Source organism: Anguilla rostrata, chromosome 4 (genome assembly GCF_018555375.3).
Source record: "Anguilla rostrata isolate EN2019 chromosome 4, ASM1855537v3, whole genome shotgun sequence".
NCBI classification, from domain to species: Eukaryota; Metazoa; Chordata; class Actinopteri; order Anguilliformes; family Anguillidae; genus Anguilla; species Anguilla rostrata.
The window spans coordinates 3,294,234-3,314,827 of record NC_057936.1 but is presented as its reverse complement, the minus strand read 5'-3'; the positions used below and the strand labels follow the sequence as shown (position 1 = coordinate 3,314,827).

The window sequence follows — 20,594 nt, the reverse complement described above, 5'->3', positions numbered from 1 at the left end:
AAAGGTGGTACAGGTGAATATAGACTGGAGCAGGTAAAGGTGGTACAGGTGAATATAGACTGGAGCAGGTAAAGGTGGTACAGGTGAATATAGACTGGAGCAGGTAAAGGTGGTACAGGTGAATATAGACTGGAGCAGGTACAGGTGAATATAGACTGGAGCAGGTAAAGGTGGTACAGGTGAATATAGACTGGAGCAGGTAAAGGTGGTACAGGTGAATATAGACTGGAGCAGGTACAGGTGAATATAGACTGGAGCAGGTAAAGGGGTACAGGTGAATAGACTGGAGCAGGTAAAGGTGGTACAGGTGAATATAGACTGGAGCAGGTACAGGTGAATATAGACTGGAGCAGGTAAAGGTGGTACAGGTGAATATAGACTGGGGCAGGTAAAGGTGGTACAGGTGAATATAGACTGGGGCAGGTAAAGGTGGTACAGGTGAATATAGACCGGAGCAGGTAAAGGTGGTAAAGGTGAATATAGCATGGAGCAGGTCAGGGTGGTATAAGATGAATCTTTAGCAGGTAAAGGTGGTATAAGATGAATCTTTAGCAGGTCAGGGTGGTATAAGATGAATCTTTAGCAGGTCAGGGTGGTATAAGATGAATCTTTAGCAGGTCAGGGTGGTATAAGATGAATCCTTAGCAGGTCAGGGTGGTATAAGATGAATCCTTAGCAGGTAAAGGCGGTATAAGATGAATCCTTAGCAGGTAAAGGTGGTATAAGATGAATCTTTAGCAGGCCAGGGTGGTATAAGATGAATCTTTAGCAGGTAAAGGCGGTATAAGATGAATCCTTAGCAGGTAAAGGCGGTATAAGATGAATCTTTAGCAGGTAAAGGTGGTATAAGATGAATCTTTAGCAGGTAAAGGCGGTACAAGCTGCTCACCTCCTTCCATCTCGTCCTGCCAGTTGCGGGAGCTGCTGGCGGGGGAGTTGGGCGAGGTGTAGTACTCCCCCCCGGGGCTGGTGTCGATGTCGTCCTCCATGGAGCCGGACTTGTGCCTCTTACTCCTGCGTGCGATGAAACGAGGGAGAGGAGAGAGGGAGAAAAAAAGTAAGTGGGAGAAACGTTAAAATGATAGAGAGGAGGAGGCGCACAGAGAGAAGAGGCTGGCGGTGGAGGAGGCGCACGGAGCTCAGAAAAGGCCGCCAGGGACCGAGCAGCAGGGGGCCGCGCCGCGACAAAACAGCTGCTAACAGCTAGCTTCGCAGCTAGCTCCGCCCCTGATGCGCCACCAAAACTAAGATAATAAATTAAAGGCGGATTTTTTTGGCGGCGCTGAGGCCCAGATAAATTACCGCCACTCTCGCCTCGCCCGCCGTCACCTGAGCAACAGCCTTCGTTCTCGACTGTAAGAGCCCTGGTGCGTTTCCACTGAGCAGCAACCCTGCGCCTTCCACTCAATACGCGCCGATAGAGCACCTCCTCGCTGAGCGAGCACCTCCTCACTGATAGAGCACCTTCTCACTGATAGAGCACCTCCTCAGATAGAGCACCTCCTCACTGAGCGAGCACCTCCTCACTGATAGAACACCTCCACACTGATAGAGCACCTCCTCACTGAGCGAGCACCTCCTCATTGAGAGAGCACCTCCGCACTGAGAGAGCATCTCCTCACTGATAGAGCGCCTCCGCGCTGATAGGGCACCTCCTCACAGAGAGCACCTCCTCACTGATAGAGAACCTCCACACTGAGAGAGAACCTCCGCACTGATAGAGCACCTCCTCACTGAGTGAGCACCTCCACACTGACAGAGCACCTCCGCACTGATAGAGCACCTCCACACTAAGAGAGCATCTCCTCACTGATAGAGCACCTCCGCGCTGATAGGGCACCTCCTCACAGAGAGCACCTCCTCACTGATAGAGAACCTCCACACTGAGAGCACCTCCGCACTGATAGAGCACCTCCTCACTGAGTGAGCACCTCCACACTGATAGGGCACCTCCACACAGAGAGCACCTCCGCACTGATAGAGCACCTCCTCACTGAGCGAGCACCTCCTCACTGATAGAGAACCTCCTCACTGAGAGAGCACCTCCACACTGATAGAGCACCTCCGCACTGATAGAGCACCTCCCTCTGCGCTGATAGGGCACCCCCACACTGAGAGAGCACCTCCTCACTGAGAGAGCACCTCCACACTGATAGGGCACCTCCACACTGAGAGAGCACCTCCTCACTGAGAGAGCACCTCCACACTGATAGGGCACCTCCGCACTGATAGAGCACCTCCTCACTGAGCGAGCACCTCCTCACTGAGAGAGCACCTCCACATTGATAGGGCACCTCCACACTGAGAGAGCACCTCCGTACTGATAGAGCACCTCCGCACTGATAGGGCACCTCCACACTGAGAGAGCACCTCCGCACTGATAGAGCACCTCCGCACTGATAGAGCACCTCCGCACTGATAGAGCACCTCCTCACTGAGAGAGCACCTCCTCACTGAGAGAGCACCTCCGCACTGATAGAGCACCTCCGCACTGATAGAGCACCTCCTCACTGATAGAGCACCTCCGCGCTGATAGAGCACCTCTGCGCTGATAGAGCACCTCCTCGCTGATAGAGCACCTCCACACTGAGAGAGCACCTCCTCGCTGATAGAGCACCTCCTCACTGAGAGAGCACCTGCTCGCTGATAGGGCACCTCCGCACTGATAGAGCACCTCCACTTATCAGTGTGTGTGCCCTTGCGTCCGCTCAGCCAGTTCCCCCTCCTGCGATGCACCGTTTCAGTTTAAAAAAGAAGTGATGTTTCCAGCGGATCAGCTCCGCGCCGTGACCACCGTGTAATTCCCAAAGCGTGGTGTGCCCCACAGGTACACCGCAGCCGGCACGGGAAGGGGAGGGGCCTGAGTCACTTATAAGCAGCTCAGAGATCACGGCTCAGCAGACTGGAACGGACTGTTACACTTGTACTCAGGTGGATACGCCTGGCTTGGCTAGCTGACCGTGGGTCCTGACCGGTTCGTTGGCTCACTGGCATTGGCAGGTGGGTGGGTGCGACACAAAAAGTTTCGTCGGGTACTGGGGCTCCTGCTTCTGTCCCCTCTGCTTCTTAACTACAGAACGTTCTGGTGCCATGTTACAGTACAGAACGTCACCGGCCAAAGGATCGTACACGGTCACGCCCTTTAGTGAGTTTTCAGAAGGGGTATCAAATTAGAACGTATCTGGTGTACCTGCAGAACCTGTGGGGACACTGTGTGAGTGTGTTTGGGACCAACCTGCAGGAGGAGGTGCTGGGCTGTGAGGAGGTGCTGGGCTGAGTGAGTGTGTTTGGGCCCAACCCGCAGGAGGAGGTGCTGGGCTGTGTGAATGTGTTTGGGACTGCCCTCTGGAGGAGGTGCTGGGCTGTGTGAGTGTGTTTGGGACCAACCCACAGGAGGAGGTGCTGGGCTGTGAGGAGGTGATGGGCTGTGAGAGCATGTTTGGGACTGACCCACTGGAAGAGGTGCTGGGCTGTGTAAGCATGTTTGGGACTGACCCACTGGAGGAGGTGCTGGGCTGTGTGAGTGTGTTTGGGACTGACCCGCTGGAGGAGGTGCTGGGCTGTGTGAGTGTGTTTGGGACTGACCCGCTGGAGGAGGTGCTGGGCTGTGTGAGTGTGTTTGGGACTGACCCGCTGGAGGAGGTGCTGGGCTGTGTGAGTGTGTTTGGGACTGACCCGCTGGAGGAGGTGCTGGGCGTATGCTGGGCTGTGTGAGGTTTGGACTGACCCCTGGAGGAGGTGCTGGGCTTGAGGAGGTGCTGGGCTGTGTGAGCGTGTTTGGACTGACCCCTGGAGGAGGTGCTGGGCGGGGTGCACTCCCTGGAGTCGGCAGTCCTCTCAGCACTAAGGGTTGAGGTCGTAGGCCAGGTGACCCTGCAGCTCCCCCAGGGAGAAGTTGGGGCCTGCGCCCGTCACCACAGGAGCTGTAGACACACACACACACACCGTCAGGTCAGGACAGCGTCCACACACACACAAACACACACACACACACTCACACATGCTCACTCACGCACGTACACCCACAAACACACACACACACAAACACACACACACACACACACACCGGCAGGTCAGGACAGTGTCCACACACACACGCACGCACGTGCACACACATTGGCAGGTCAGGACAGCATCCACAACCATCTATCACACACACTCAAGCAGTAACTGCATAATATATCCTGTACAGAACACATAAACACACAAACACATTCATACACACTCATCATATACTCAAGCAGTAACCACATGTTATATCCTGTACAGAACATGTAAACACACAAACACATTCATACACACGCATCTATCACATACTCAAGCAGTAACCACATGTTATATCCTGTACAGAACATGTAAACACACAAACACATTCATACACACTCATCTATCACACACACAAACAGTAACTGCATAATATATCCTGTACAGAACACGTAAACACACAAACACACTCATGCACACTATTATTGCATCAAGCCAAACCAGATAATGCAAAAATGTGCCTGTTACAATGAACCACTGTTTCTCGTATCAATAACAGCCACGTCATGCGTTCACCTTTTGTTGTGTATGTTGTTGAGCCAAAATCCTGGTGATAGTGAAAAGTGTGGAAGTGTTTCCAGATGAACCGTGAGGGTGTTGTGAGGTTCTTGGTGTGTGTGTGTGTGAGTGGTTGCAATTGAGTGAGTCTGTGTGGCTAGGTCGGGGTGTGTGTGAGTGGTTTGGTGTGTGTGTGTGGTGGTGAGTGTGTGTGTGTTGTGCGTGAGGTGTGTGGTGTGTAGTGTGGTGTGTGCGTTGTGGAGTGTGTGTGTGTGTGTGGTGAGTGAGTGTGTAGTGTGTGTCGTGAGTGTGTGTGTGTTGTGAGTGAGTATGAGTGGAGGTGTAGTGGTGTGTGTGTGTGTGAGATGGAGTGGTTGTGTGTGCGTGGAGTGATGTGTGTGTGTGTGGTGTGTGTGAGTGTGTGGTGTGTGTGTGTGTGGTGGTGAGAGTGTGTGTGTGGATGTGTGGTGTTGGGGTGTGTGTTGATGGGTGTGTGTGTGCGTGAGTGAGTGAATGAATGTGTGAGAGTGTGTGTGCGTGAGTGTGTGTGTGTGTGTGTGAGTGTGAGTGTTTATTGAGTGAGTGAGTGTGTGAGTGAGTGTGTGTGTGTGTGTGTGAGAGAGTGTGTGTGTGTGTGTGAGAGTGAGTGTGTGTGTGTGTGTATGAGAGTGTGTGTGTGTGTGTGTGTGTGTGTGTGTGTGTGTGTGTGTGTGTGTGTGTGTGTGTGAATGAGTGTGTGTGTGTGTGAGTGTGTGTTTGTGTGAGTATGTGTGTGTGCGTGTGTGAGTGTGTGTGTGTGTGAGTGGTGTGTGTGTGTGTGTGTGTGAGTGTGAGTGTGTGAGAGAGGTGTGTGGGTGTGTGTGAGATGTGTGTGTGTGTGGGAGTGATGTGTGTGTGTGTGTGGAGAGTTGGTGTGTGTGGAGTGTGTGTGTGTGTGTGTGAGAGTGTGTGTGTGTGTGAAGAGTGTGTGTGTGTGTGTGTGTGGGGTGTGTGTGTGTGTGGTGTGTGTGTGTGTGTGTGTGAGGTGTGTGTGTGTGTGTGTGGTGAGTGTGTGTGTGTGTGTGAGAGTGTGTGTGTGTGTGTGAGTGTGTGTGTGTGTGTGTGTTTGGTACCCGTGTTCGTATCCGCGGGCGCACACAGGATGTAAGCGCTTGCGTAACCCATCAGGTACAGAGGGACCCCTGTCTGGCCCGGACGACCTCGGCGACCTTCCTGGAGCGGGGGTGCAATGCGCCCGCCCTGCGCCGCCCGCGCGGAGGAGGAGCAGCGCGGCCGCGAGAGCAAAGGCTCTCCTGTTAGCGGCGCCGCGTCGTCAAACACGGGGGCCCAAAACGGTCGCTCCCCGCCGTCTCTCCGATTACCGAGACACTGGGACAGGACAAAGGGAGGAGGTTCTCTCGCGCCAACCCCCCCCCCGCCAAAAAAAAGAAGAGTCCTCTCCTGATCAGCTGACGGGGGACTCGGCTCTTATTAAAAGGTGCCCGGGAACGCAACCCGCGGCTACCCGACAGGAATGCGGGCCTGTAAACATGCCGCTGGAACGGCACGCTGCGGTCTGCCCAATCACGGAGCTCGGCTGAACAGGAGGTTCCAGCGCAGGCAGGCAGGCAGGCAGGGCGCGGTTTTCATTAAAAAAGAAGTGGGTTAATTGGAATTAAAGTGGCAACGCCCAAACACATATGTACCTGTTAGGAATTCTGAACTACAGGAAAATCAATAGACACGAGTTTCGTTGCCAAAAGAACACGCCGTGTATTTATTTAACTGAAGTGAGCACCCCGTCATAATCCGTACAAACCCTTCTTAAAATGCCCGAAAGAACCAAAATCGACCACACAACCCCCTGGGGCTAAAGAACACTACACATCGACCCAATCCAAACAGACAGAGAAAATTATCAGCTGTCTATTTTTTGGTAACAGTATCTGCAGAAATTTAGAATTGCATTCGTGCGAAAAATGCAAACACAACACTGGCACACTGAACACACTCCAATGGCAGTACGATCTAGACCAGTGGTTCTCAACTCGGGCCAGAAAGGGCCGGTGTGGGTGCAGGCTTTTGTTCCAACCAAGCAGTTACACACCCGATTCTACTAATCAACCTTTGGAGTCTTTACTAAGGACCTTGATTAGTGGAATCAGGTGTGTAACTGCTTGGTTGGAACAAAAGCCTGCACCCACACCGGCCATTTCTGGCCCGAGTTGAGAACCACTGATCTAGACGGCTACGTGCAGCTCATTTGCATTTAATTAATGACCAGCGCACACATCCCAGCAAACTAAGGGTGTTTTCACACCTGCGCTTGTTAGTCCGGTTAAATCGGACTCTGGTTCGTCTTCCCCCCCCTTGGTGCGATTCGTTTGGGCAGGTGCGAACACTCGGTAATCGCACTCGGGTGCGGGACCAAAAACAACAACCGCGCCGAGACCCTTGAGAGGCGGCGGCGGTCTCGGCCCGGTCCCAAACGAACTCTGGAGCGGTTCGTTTGTGGTGGGAACGTGATCCGACCTCGATCCGACCCGACCACCAGGTGTACCCCACAAGTTTGAGCTAAACGGCTCCTGTAGCTGTTTTATTATATTTTATTACATTAGCTCCCTTGTTCTGCTCGGTCCTCTGAAGGCAGCACGTCTCCTTTGCAAAGTGTGAAGCAGTATAGCATTTTCAAGACGTTTCCTCAAAGTGCATTCGGCATTCTGCTGGTATAATTTTGCCTGGTATATTGCCCAGTTAATTACCACGGTTACGAGCAAATGCCAACTCTGCCGTTGCTCCATGTTAAATGGCATGGCAATGTTTCTCTCACAGAAATATGCACTAGTCCAGAACACAGGACCTCCTTCCTGTATTTACTTTCTTGCTCCCGCCCCAGACACATCTGACTAATAAGGGGAGTGAAGGTTCTCACGTGGTTTGTGGTGATGCATTTTGGTTCGCTTGGATTTTTCTCTGCGCGAAAAGTGAACTGAACCAAGGGGACATACCGCTCCACGTGAACTCCATGAACTCATCGACTGATTCGGACCGGAGCAAACAAACCATAGGTGTGAAGACGCGGTGTGAAGTTTCCAGGTGGTCGAGCTCAAACAACGCCTGCCCGTGTCCTCACAAACACATGAACACCGCCGCTGAAGACGCTCCATGTCTATGTAAATTCATCTACTGCATCTTGCAAATGACTTTTTAACCTTTCGAATGGTAGGGGGTTTTTTTTTTTGGAATGTTTTTAAAAAAAATTCTAAGTCAGCGTTCTAGGACTCCACCGCTTCCAGTTACCAGTAGTGATTGTGACATCAGCATTAGAATGTTCAGTTAAGAACATTCCAATCACATATTTTGTGATCTCACACCTTAAATGGTTAAAAACACCCACTTACTTTATTCTAATAAAGCATGGTGAATTGGCCTTAAAAAATGAAAAGTTTATGGGACTCCCACACACTGTGTAAATGCTTACAAAAAAAATACTATGCCATCTACAACATTTTGTTCAGATAGCGTGTCTACAGCTAAACGACAGCCTATTTCGGATGTCCATAGGCCTTTCCTATCAAATTCATCTAGCACAAAACCGCTCTTTAAAAAAAAATCAAAGTCAGGGTTCAAAGGCCAGTCCAATGTTGGTGGCGGGAGGGGGAAGGCTCATTGGGAACGCTGTCTGCAGTTGATGCTCCAAGTGGCTTATGCCGTCTGGCCTGTAATCTCCTCTTTAGCCGTCCACTCTCTCCCCAACCAAATGCTACACAGTTTTAGGCATTTAGCAGACGCTCTTATCCAGAGCGACTTACACAACTTTTTCATATCATTTACATTGCATCCATTTATACTGCTGGATAGATACTGAAGCAATGCGGGTTAAGTACATTGCTCAAGGGTACAACGGCAGTGTCCTACCCGGGAATCGAACCTGCGACCTTTCAGGTTACAAGACCAGCTCCTTACCCGTTATACTACACTGCTGCCCTACGCATCTCCATGCCTCTAACGCTACGGCAACCGTGGCCTGCTTTGTAGCAAGCCCCCGCTCCCAGACCCATTCACACTACACTACAGCGCAGTAAATAGTGTGCACTGCTCAGGGAAACAGCCGCAGACTCTGTCAGCTAACGCCAGATTGCAGCGAACGCTGTGAAATACTCAATTTTCCCTCTCCGCCGATCGTGATGTCACTCAGAAAAAGAAACAAATTCATAAAATTCATACTGCTCAATGTGTGAGTGAGTGTGTGTATGCGTATGTGTGTGCACGCATGAGTGTATGTCTGCGTGTGCGAGTGTGTGTGTGTATGTGTATGCGTGTGGCATAATTTTTACTTGCTCTGTATTTATTAGCTGATAGATTTATAGATATAAGAAATATATTTCTATATATATATATAATAATCAATATGTAATTACAGACAACAGAAGAAACAATTCATAGGACACGTGCATACATTCACACTTTTGAAACAACAATGGCAATTCAAGATATCAATGCAGTTTTCCAGTTTTACTGATTAAGACGGCCTTACTTCTGGACACTTGCACGAGTTCTGTGACGTTAAAGACTCCCGATGCCACAAAGCTCTCCTGAAACTCTCATCGGGTAAGCGGAGAGAGAGAGAGAGAACAGAGAGAGAGAGAGAAGACGGACAAAGAAGAGAAGAGAGAGACAGAGCGCAGACGAGAGAGAGGACAGAGCAAGCAGACAGGACAGAGAGAGAGAGAGAGACAGACCGACAGACAGACAGAGAGAGAGAGAGACAGAGCGACAGACAGAGAGAGAGAGAGAGAGACAGAGCGACAGACAGAGAGAGAGACAGAGCAACAGACAGACAGAGAGAGAGAGATAGAGAGACAGAGCGACAGACAGAGAGAAAGAGAGAGAGAGAGGGAAAGAGATAATTATCCATGAGAGCTTCATGTACTTGCAGGCTCCTAACGCCACTCGCAGGACAAAGATGGAGCATCTGCAGAGTAATGGACGGGATGAGCCGGAATGGCAGCTCTGCCAGAGTCGCAGGCAATAACAGCTTTTTTTCGGTGGATTCCCCCGAAGCACGGCGTTGCTTTCAGACTGCGGCTGAGCGTTGCAGAAGAGCAACGCGTGGTGACCGCACGCGTGTGTGTTAAAGGTGTGAAGGGCGTTCACGGGGACACGGGGCGAAAGCAAAATCCCCCGAGGTTTCCGAGCCTGGTTTTGAAACGCGTGGGGATCTGCCCCTTTTTTTCTGCAGGGTTCGAACACCACACTGCCGCTTCTGAAGGCGAAAGGAATCCTTACCCGCGGTAACTACAACAGCGCCAAAACTGCAGAAATAAGACCCGGAGCGCATTCAATGGAGCAGGGTGGACCGACGCTTTGGCCTTGCCTGGGTCCAGACCTTTGAATCCTGCCCACTGCAGATGGAAATGGAGCGTAACGAGCTGACAATTCTTTCTGATATCAGGCTAGCTTTAGCCTCCACGTTGCCTTCCTCAGAGTTGTGAGAAATGGCGACTTTTCTGTGGTTCTGATTCACAGCCACTCTGCTCTGAGGTTACTCAGTGTGATTACAGTACATCAGCACAGTACGTCATTTTCTTCTCTGTCAATTCTGACCGCATAAAATTCGCAGATTTGCAATTACATGACATAGGAAATTCTAGGGCCAATATCAGTAAATGGCATTTGACTGTCCATAAAGGTTAGTGCTCGTACCAACACCCCATTTTATTTTATCGCACAAATGCAAACTGTAACCAAGTTTCCATACCGAACAGGAGTACAGATGTCAATTTCACAGGCCCAGATTTGGAAAGAACAGAGTAAAGGGGGAGTGAGTTACAGTGTTAGTAACAGCAGAGTAAAGGTGGAGTGTGAAACAGTGTTAGTAACAGCAGTGTTGAATGGGAGAGCGTGTTTGAGTATTAATAACAGCAGTGGTGAATGGGAGAGCATGTTTGAGTATTAATAACAGCAGTGGTGAATGGGAGAGCGTGTTTGAGTATTAATAACAGCAGTGGTGAATGGGAGAGCATGTTTGAGTATTAATAACAGTAGTGGTGAATGGGAGAGCGTGTTTGAGTATTAATAACAGCAGTGGTGAATGGGAGAACGTGTTTGAGTATTAATAACAGTAGTGGTGAATGGGAGAGCGTGTTTGAGTATTAATAACAGTAGTGGTGAATGGGAGAGCATGTTTGAGTATTAATAACAGCAGTGGTGAATGGGAGAGCGTGTTTGAGTATTAATAACAGTAGTGGTGAATGGGAGAGTGTATTTGAGTATTAATAACAGTAGTGGTGAATGGGAGAGTGTATTTGAGTATTAATAACAGTAGTGGTGAATGGGAGAGCGTGTTTGAGTATTAATAACAGTAGTGGTGAATGGGAGAGCATGTTTGAGTATTAATAACAGTAGTGGTGAATGGAGAGCATGTTTGAGTATTAATAACAGCAGTGGTGAATGGGAGAGACGTGTTTGAGTATTAATAACAGTAGTGGTGAATGGGAGAGCATGTTTGAGTATTAATAACAGTAGTGGTGAATGGGAGAGCATGTTTTGAGTATTAATAACAGTAGTGGTGAATGGGAGAGCATGTTTGAGTATTAATAACAGCAGTGGTGAATGGGAGAGCGTGTTTGAGTATTAATAACAGTAGTGGTGAATGGGAGAGTGTATTTGAGTATTAATAACAGTAGTGGTGAATGGGAGAGCGTGTTTGAGTATTAATAACAGTAGTGGTGAATGGGAGAGCATGTTTGAGTATTAATAACAGTAGTGGTGAATGGGAGAGCATGTTTGAGTATTAATAACAGCAGTGGTGAATGGGAGAGCGTGTTTGAGTATTAATAACAGTAGTGGTGAATGGGAGAGCATGTTTGAGTATTAATAACAGTAGTGGTGAATGGGAGAGCATGTTTGAGTATTAATAACAGCAGTGGTGAATGGGAGAGCTGTTTTGAGTATTAATAACAGTAGTGGTGAATGGGAGAGCGTGTTTGAGTATTAATAACAGTAGTGGTGAATGGGAGAGCGTGTTTGAGTATTAATAACAGTAGTGGTGAATGGGAGAGCATGTTTGAGTATTAATAACAGTAGTGGTGAATGGGAGAGCATGTTTGAGTATTAATAACAGCAGTGGTGAATGGGAGAGCATGTTTGAGTATTAATAACAGCAGTGGTGAATGGGAGAGCATGTTTGAGTATTAATAACAGCAGTGGTGAATGGGAGAGCGTGTTTGAGTATTAATAACAGTAGTGGTGAATGGGAGAGCATGTTTGAGTATTAATAACAGTAGTGGTGAATGGGAGAGCGTATTTGAGTATTAATAACAGTAGTGGTGAATGGGAGAGCATGTTTGAGTATTAATAACAGTAGTGGTGAATGGAGAGCGTGTTTGAGTATTAATAACAGTAGTGGTGAATGGGAGAGCATGTTTGAGTATTAATAACAGTAGTGGTGAATGGGAGAGCATGTTTGAGTATTAATAACAGCAGTGGTGAATGGGAGAGCGTGTTTGAGTATTAATAACAGTAGTGGTGAATGGGAGAGCATGTTTGAGTATTAATAACAGTAGTGGTGAATGGGAGAGCATGTTTGAGTATTAATAACAGCAGTGGTGAATGGGAGAGGTGTTTGAGTATTAATAACAGTAGTGGTGAATGGGAGAGTGTATTTGAGTATTAATAACAGTAGTGGTGAATGGGAGAGCGTGTTTGAGTATTAATAACAGTAGTGGTGAATGGGAGAGCATGTTTGAGTATTAATAACAGTAGTGGTGAATGGGAGAGCATGTTTGAGTATTAATAACAGCAGTGGTGAATGGGAGAGCATGTTTGAGTATTAATAACAGCAGTGGTGAATGGGAGAGCATGTTTGAGTATTAATAACAGCAGTGGTGAATGGGAGAGCGTGTTTGAGTATTAATAACAGTAGTGGTGAATGGGAGAGCATGTTTGAGTATTAATAAAGTAGTGGTGAATGGGAGAGCGTTTTGAGTATTAATAACAGTAGTGGTGAATGGGAGAGCATGTTTGAGTATTAATAACAGTAGTGGTGAATGGGAGAGCACTGTTTGAGTATTAATAACAGAGTGGTGAATGGGAGAGCATGTTTGAGTATTAATAACAGTAGTGGTGAAATATGAAGGAGAGCGGTGTTTGGGTATTAATAACAGCAGTGCTGAATGGGAGAACGTGTTTGAGTATTAATAACAGTAGTGGTGAATGGGAGAGCATGTTTGAGTATTAATAACAGCAGTGGTGAATGGGAGAGCATGTTTGAGTATTAATAACAGCAGTGGTGAATGGGAGAGCGTGTTTGAGTATTAATAACAGTAGTGGTGAATGGGAGAGCATGTTTGAGTATTAATAACAGTAGTGGTGAATGGGAGAGCATGTTTGAGTATTAATAACAGTAGTGGTGAATGGGAGAGCATGTTTGAGTATTAATAACAGTAGTGGTGAATGGGAGAGCATGTTTGAGTATTAATAACAGTAGTGGTGAATGGGAGAGCATGTTTGAGTATTAATAACAGCAGTGGTGAATGGGAGAGCGTGTTTGAGTATTAATAACAGTAGTGGTGAATGGGAGAGTGTATTTGAGTATTAATAACAGTAGTGGTGAATGGGAGAGCGTGTTTGAGTATTAATAACAGTAGTGGTGAATGGGAGAGCGTGTTTGAGTATTAATAACAGTAGTGGTGAATGGGAGAGCATGTTTGAGTATTAATAACAGCAGTGGTGAATGGGAGAGCGTGTTTGAGTATTAATAACAGTAGTGGTGAATGGGAGAGCATGTTTGAGTATTAATAACGTAGTGGTGAATGGGAGAGCATGTTTGAGTATTAATAACAGTAGTGGTGAATGGGAGAGCGTGTTTGAGTATTAATAACAGTAGTGGTGAATGGGAGAGCATGTTTGAGTATTAATAACAGCAGTGGTGAATGGGAGAGTGTGTTTGAGTATTAATAACAGTAGTGGTGAATGGGAGAGTGTATTTGAGTATTAATAACAGTAGTGGTGAATGGGAGAGCATGTTTGAGTATTAATAACAGTAGTGGTGAATGGGAGAGCATGTTTGAGTATTAATAACAGTAGTGGTGAATGGGAGAGCATGTTTGAGTATTAATAACAGCAGTGGTGAATGGGAGAGCGTGTTTGAGTATTAATAACAGTAGTGGTGAATGGGAGAGCATGTTTGAGTATTAATAACAGTAGTGGTGAATGGGAGAGCATGTTTGAGTATTAATAACAGTAGTGGTGAATGGGAGAGCGTATTTGAGTATTAATAACAGTAGTGGTGAATGGGAGAGCATGTTTGAGTATTAATAACAGTAGTGGTGAATGGGAGAGCGTGTTTGAGTATTAATAACAGTAGTGGTGAATGGGAGAGCGTATTTGAGTATTAATAACAGCAGTAGGGAATGGGAGAGCGTGTTTGAGTATTAATAACAGCAGTGGTGAATGGGAGAGCGTATTTGAGTATTAATAACAGTAGTGGTGAATGGGAGAGCGTATTTGGGGGAGGACTCGCTGAGCTCGTACCCATGTTCGCGGCTCGACTGTCCTCCTGGTCGGAGCCGATGCCCGTGCGGGGGCTGCTGCTCTGCTCTGCCTCTGGAAAAGAGAGAGAGAGAAACGGAGGGAAAATTTCAGTCCTCAAACGTTTTGGAGAAAACAGGCACCCACACTTTCTTCAGTAGTACACCTCAGAGTCTGTACCTCGCACCAGTGGCAGAGAGCTCATATTTGGACAGCGCTTTTAGGATTTCACCACGTTCTCCTTGGTGAAGAGTCGGTTAATCGGATTAAGGGATATCATAATCAGAAATCCCAAAGGCTGTGCATTCTCAACGGGCTTCACAGCTCACGGTAAACAAGCACTTGGGTAACAGAACATTTTTTAAACAAACCAAAACAAACAACCCCAGGATATGTGTGTGCTTAAAAAAAAATTCCTCTTACTAAAGGGGGGCCAAACTCAAAAAGTTTGGGGACCAATGGCACAAGTAATCACTGTTACTAGTGTCAGTCCGGGGAAGAAATGACCTAATCAAAATAAAAAGACGTGTTGAACATTTCACTGAAACAAACGTGTGAATCCCACATAATTATAACAACCTGATTTTATTTTTCAAAACCAAATAGAGCGTTTACTGAGTTGGTGGCGATGCTAAAAAAACTCAACTCAGACACAATGGACGTACGATAAATAAACAAAATCATCAAAAACAGATAATGGCCGACTCAGGGGAAACAAATTGCCGAGAGATTTAATTTAATATTTTCCGCGCGACAGACAGAGAGAGGGAACCAGTGTCTGGTGAGTGGTTGAAAGCATTCAGATACATTTTCCACACAAGTGCTCATTCAGCCATCATTGTGTAATGGGTTTTTTTTTTTAAATGAAATGGACAGAGGTGGAAAATCCAAGGGGTCAGAAAGTCCAGAGGCAAGTTTCTTCCGAAAAATTGAACTCACTAATTAGTTCCACGTCCTGACTGATGAATTGTGCTAATTAGCAAATCCAGGTGACTGTGGGAAAAGAATATTGGGGAGGACTTTTACTTTCTGAACCCAGATTTTTCACCTCTGGTAAAGAGCAAGAGGCAGAATCCACATGCTGGTGTATGTACAGGGATGAGGGGTACTGAGACATACTTGACACGGCAGTATAATTATAATTTCTCACTGGTTTGGAAATCACGCAAGTTAGTAAATAAAAGGTTAAGCACGCGAGGCAGATTGTTCTATCAGCAGCCTGAACACTAATGGCGTTTTGGTTTTTTTCTAAAAATATGAACTGACACACGTGGCCCTTGGCCGGGACGTCCGAAAATCGCGCAGGAAAGAGGTGCGCCGGCCAAGAGCAGGCGCCAGCGCTGCCGATGGACAACAAACAGCAGGACGGGGCGACGGCTACGAGGGCGCGGGGACAGCGTAGCCAAAAAAGCTCTCCGGGCTGCCGTTTGAGTTCCTGCGTCTGCGCACCTGGCGCTCGACGATAAAAATAAGAAAACAAATAAAATGAATTCGGCCCGGGCCCCGTGCCCCGTGCCGCCGGTCCTGAGAAGGGAGGGGGGCCGAGCCGGCGCGGGCCGGACCGGCCGCCAGGAGCCTGGCCGCGGCTGAAAGGGGGAGACACGGCTGAACGAATGAGCACAGCGGATAATCCCCCCCCCCCCCCTATCTGATAGGCCCGGCTCCACCGATATTCCACTACGCCGCGCGCGTTGAGGGTTCGCTGCAGATCCGACGCGCTCTGACGCAGGAACTCACGCAATGCCCGGCTTCTCCTACGAGACTCCTTCCTTCTGTCTTTCCCTGTCCTGGGGGTCGGGGGAGGGGGGGGCAGGCCTGCCCTTTTCCTGAAGCCTCCCCTGCTGAGTGTGCTCTTTTAAAAGGTTTTTTTTTTTTTTTGGTTGTTGTTTTTTTTTTTTGTGCATTCTTGCCTGTCTTTAATTCCCCTTCTCCTCCGCTCACCCGGGTGGGGAGGCAGAGGGCCGGGGGGGGCTCCTCGGATAGAGCTGCTTCCGGGATTTAAACAAAAATGAATTTTAATTCAATTTGGGAAGTGGTGGCAGTGCACAGGTTTTGAAAAAAGGGTGTGAGGGGGGGGAGGTGGAGCGGGGAGGGGAAGGGGGCGTGTGGGGGGGGCGGATTGGCAGCTAAGGGTTCTGAAAAGACCCAGAATAAAGTCTGTATCTGTTCAGGACTGAAGGCCAATAAAGCTGGGAGCCCACAGCTGCTGATCTGCAGTGGGTCGGGGGAGGGAGGGTGATGGGGTGGTGGTGTTGGGGGGGGGGGTGTTTGGAGGAGCTGCTTGGAGTTTTGACTGTTGCTTGTGTTCGGTTCTGCTGACCTCAATAATGGGAAGGAATAAAACAATTTTTTTTTTAAAGAACAACAAGAAACGAGCTCCTGCCTAGCCAAGTGGGGCAGCACAGGCGGGCACTGGCAGCGGCACGGATGGGCACTGGCAGCAGCACAGCCTGGCACTGGCAGCGGCACGGGCGGGCACTGCCATTTCTGCTCTCCTCTGCCGTCATTAATGCAAATCCAGTTCCCCCTTTCCAAGAGCAGCAGTTACCGGGCAGACAGCCCTCACGCTGATCCCGTTGGCAAGGACAGAGAGAGAGAGAGAGAGAGAGAACCAGACAGAAAGAGACAGAGAGAGAGAGATAGAGAAACAGAGAGAGAGAGAGAGAGAAAGACTGGCACACAACTCAGTCCTCCAGCGTGCAGGCCCACACCTTACTTTGGCACCACAGAGGAAGAACTGCACGGCCAAATATAAAGCAAAACAAACCGGTCTGAAATAAACTGTGCCGACGGGGCCGAAAAAAGTTTCTCTCTTTTTTTTTCTTAAAGGACTGCTTCACGTCCTTTTTTCTCCCCACAAGCCAAAAGTAAATGTGGACAAAAATCATTGGATAAAAAAACAAAAAAATAAACTGTACATCGCCCGATGATGCAATAACACGGAGGCAGTAACTACAAAAGAAATCAGCCATTTTCTCTCTGGTCGAGAATCAGGGCAGCCATTTTGTACAAACGTGGCTCAACGTACTACACTTCCCTCCCCTCAATGTTCTCATTTCTGAGCGTTTTCTCTCTCACTATTTCATTTTTTTACTAAAGAATCTGAAGACTTATTGCTTGTCTTTTCTGTCCCGGGCGACGTTTCTTGGCGCTTAAATCCGCGCCCGTTCGCACCTTTCCGCACCAGGCACTGGCGATCCCTCGCGCGTGGTCCAAACTTGACTTCTGCACCGAAAAAGAAAGGTACATTTTCTTCTTCCCTCCTCCCCCCCCCCCCCCCCTTCTTTCACTCTCCCGGGCTCTCCTGTTTCGAACTCATGATCTCTCGCACTTGCTGCTGTAAACTCGTTTATCTTTCGGGTTCCTGTTGTCGCCCTCGCCATTTTATTTTCACACACACACACACAGCCTCTTTCTGGCGAGCGTTTTGCTGAACGACGCTACTGAGGTCTTTTTTTTTTTTTTTCTTTTTTTTTTTGGCAGACATTTCGTGTGCAGCGGAGTTGGCAGCCATTTTAGATCGCTCTTTCTACCTCTCTCTCTCTCTCTCTCTTCTACCTCTCTCTCTCTCTCTCTTTCCTCCCCCCCCCAGAGCAAGAATGCACAAAGTACAAGCCACCCTGCAGAAGAGAGCCAGGGATCCTCCTGTGCCAAGTCACCCCCCAACCCCCCCAGATGAAAGAGGGAAAAAAAAGGAGAGAAAGAGAAAGAGAGAGGCGGCAGATCGCCAGCTGAACCGGTGGCAGAGGGGGCGGGGGGGGGCGGGTCATGCTGGCTGGGAGAAAGTTCGCCCGCATTTAAACGAGGAAGACATTCCGGTGGAGTAAGACATTCCGGTGGAGTAAGACATTCCGGTGGAGTAAGACATTCCGGTGGAGTAAGACATTCCGGTGGAGTAAGACATTCCGGTGGAGTAAGACATTCCGGTGGAGTAAGTCGGGAATTAACAGTGACCGGTGGCTAAACGGTAGCCACGGAAACATCTCTGCAGGGAGGGGCGTGGGGGGGGGGTGGGCAGGCAATGCCCGAGTTCCTGGCACTCCTCTCTGACCTGCCCTGCCCTACGGCCGTGCCAAGCAGAGCTGCCCCGAAAACCCCCCCCCACCGCCCACCTCGCTGCTCAGTACACACACGCAGGGAGAGAATTTCGAGAGAATCTCGCCACCCTCATTCGCACACGCACACGCGCACCCCGAACCGAAAAATCAGCGATGCGCGCTCTCCTTTTTCGCCCGTGCCATGGCGTCCCTCGCTGGTCGTGACACCGTGACGACCGTGACCCGAGTTCTGACTTTTTTATGAATCACCGACTGGATCTCTGAGTTCTGAGCGCCACACCCATTCCTGAGGAACAGCGAGATCGACCCGGAGGACGGAAAGCACGTCTAAAGAAAGCTACCGGCGCTGAGCTACATGTCCGTGTTTTTTTTTTTTTTTTTTTAAATAGAAAATTGGTATAATTAGTACTCATAAGAACATGAAGCACACAGACATTTTTATGGGACAAGCTTTCATAAAACCATAAGTATGTTAAATATTTATTTCTCAAGAATGAATGCATTAATGTTGTAACACGTTGTTCTTTAAAAAAATGTGAACAAACATCAATCAAGCCGTTAACAGGAAGTAGGCCTCATATTTTCTCATAAACACTTTGACACTGACTGCCTGCATACCGGATTGGTTGGGGAGTGGGATGACAGCAATAAAGCAAACATTAATCAGAGTGTTTCATATTTTCAGTTGATTACCGAGCAAAGTTACACCTATTAAACAGCTCTTTATTAATCTTCACTGAAAAAAAAAAACATTTTAACTGGCAATATTTTTGGCACCTATTTGAAAACATTAATTAAAGACCACAGCAGTGTGAAGTCCTGATTGGTCAAAGTCATGGCGCTACCAGCAGCACCACATATAGGTCACTGACAGGAAATCCAGCTCCAAAAAAACGCAACTGAAATTCAGCAATCAATCCTGATCCGATTTGGAGATTACAGCATGTCCGTGCTGCGCGGCGCACACAGCGATCGCTGTAATGCACTCTCAAGCGCTACTGACTCCACTGAGCAGAGGCCCCATCCCAACGCAACCCAGCTTCAGCGAGATAAAATCACCGCGGCAGTCCTCTTGTGGATGCGCTCCACTTTTTCTAACCGGTTCGGCTAAAAATACTAAGAGCTTTCATTTGTAAAAAAAAAATAAAATAAAAAAAAATTAATTAATAAATAAAAAAACACTCCATTAAACTACTTAATTGTTGTAAATGCCTCTCGGAACCCAGCTCGCGGATCAGCCTGCTCTCGACTCAGTTCAGTGCGTGGGAAACGTTTTTTTCCAAGTGTGCTGCACAAGTATCTCAGATATCAGCTGGCTGTGCAGAGCTATCGCTCGAACCCAGCGGAAACGCTGAACTTCGCTCAAACGGAAACGCTTCACCGTTAAGTGGAATTAACGGCATTTTCTGTTATTGTTGCTGTCGCTGTTGAACGCAGAGTTGAAACGATCGGCCTTCTATGAGCTGAGGAGAGCTGAAGCGAGATCATTCTGTCCCGTTAGGTTTTTTTTGCGTTTCTATTATTTATGTTGGAAACTGGGGGGGTGTGGGGGGGGGGGGGGTGTTTGTGAGATGCAGTGAGCGCTGCCTGCAACGCGGGACCAAATGGATCGATAATTCGCACATACGGCACAAACCGAGCGTGCTGACCATCTCACACCACCACCTCCAGGCTAGACTCAGTATGTCCTGCTTTCCAATCTCTCTCTCTCTCTCTCTCTCTCTCTCCCTCCCTCCAGCACACTCATTCATATTCATACTCAAATATGATTTATTGGGATGACATGAGGATATTCTACCCAAAATTGAATCTCTCTCTCCTCCCTCTTCACTCCTTTTTCCCCTCTCTCTCTCCCACTCTCCCTCCCTCTCTCTCTCATTCACTCTTTTCCCCCTCTCCATCCCTCTCTCTCACTCTCAATCATTTTCCCCCCTCTCCCTCACTCGCCCTCCCCCTCTCTTTCATTCCCTCTTTACCCCACTCTCTCTCACTCCTTTTTCCCTCTCTCTCTCTTGCGCTCACTCCTTCTCTCCCACTCTCCGCCCTACTCTCTGTCCTTCCCTGCTGCTCCCTCGCTCCGTGTCCTCTCCCTCTCTCCGGATGAGAGCCCCCGGCTCCATCGACGAGCGCCCGACTGCTGCAGCCAATCACCGTTCAGGAAAGGGTGATGGAGCCGGAGATGGACAGAGGCAGAGAGAGAGAGAGAGAAGAGAGAGGGAGACAGAAGAGAGAGAGAGAGGAGACAGAAGAGAGAGAGAGAGACAGACAGAGAGAGGGAGAGAGGGAGAGAGGCAGACAGAGAGAGAGAGACAGACAGAGAGAAGGAGAAAGAGAGCAAGAGAGACAGACAGAGAGACAGAGTGTGAGAGAGACAGACAGAAAGGAAGAGGGAGAGAGAGAGACAGACAGAGAGAGGGAGAGAGAGAGACAGACAGAGAGACAGAGTGAGAGAGACAGACAGAGAGGAAGAGAGAGACAGAC

At 48.4% G+C, this 20,594-nt stretch overlaps 1 protein-coding gene across 2 annotated transcripts in view; it reads right to left on the bottom strand.

The window, feature by feature from the left end:
* Positions 1-20,594, bottom strand: part of nfic (nuclear factor I/C) — a 133,250-nt gene that overhangs the window by 32,067 nt on the left and 80,589 nt on the right. The window contains exons 3-7 of one of the 2 annotated variants that reach the window (XM_064330091.1): positions 14,048-14,130; positions 9,059-9,122; positions 3,845-3,923; positions 3,631-3,690; positions 890-1,014 (exon numbers count right to left, since the gene is read on the bottom strand). In XM_064330091.1, the coding sequence (XP_064186161.1) occupies positions 890-1,014; positions 3,631-3,690; positions 3,845-3,923; positions 9,059-9,122; positions 14,048-14,130 (411 nt within the window). Of the gene's footprint in view, positions 1-889; positions 1,015-3,630; positions 3,691-3,844; positions 3,924-9,058; positions 9,123-13,903; positions 14,131-20,594 lie in introns of those variants that run through there. The other variant, XM_064330090.1, reaches the window with a different exon arrangement.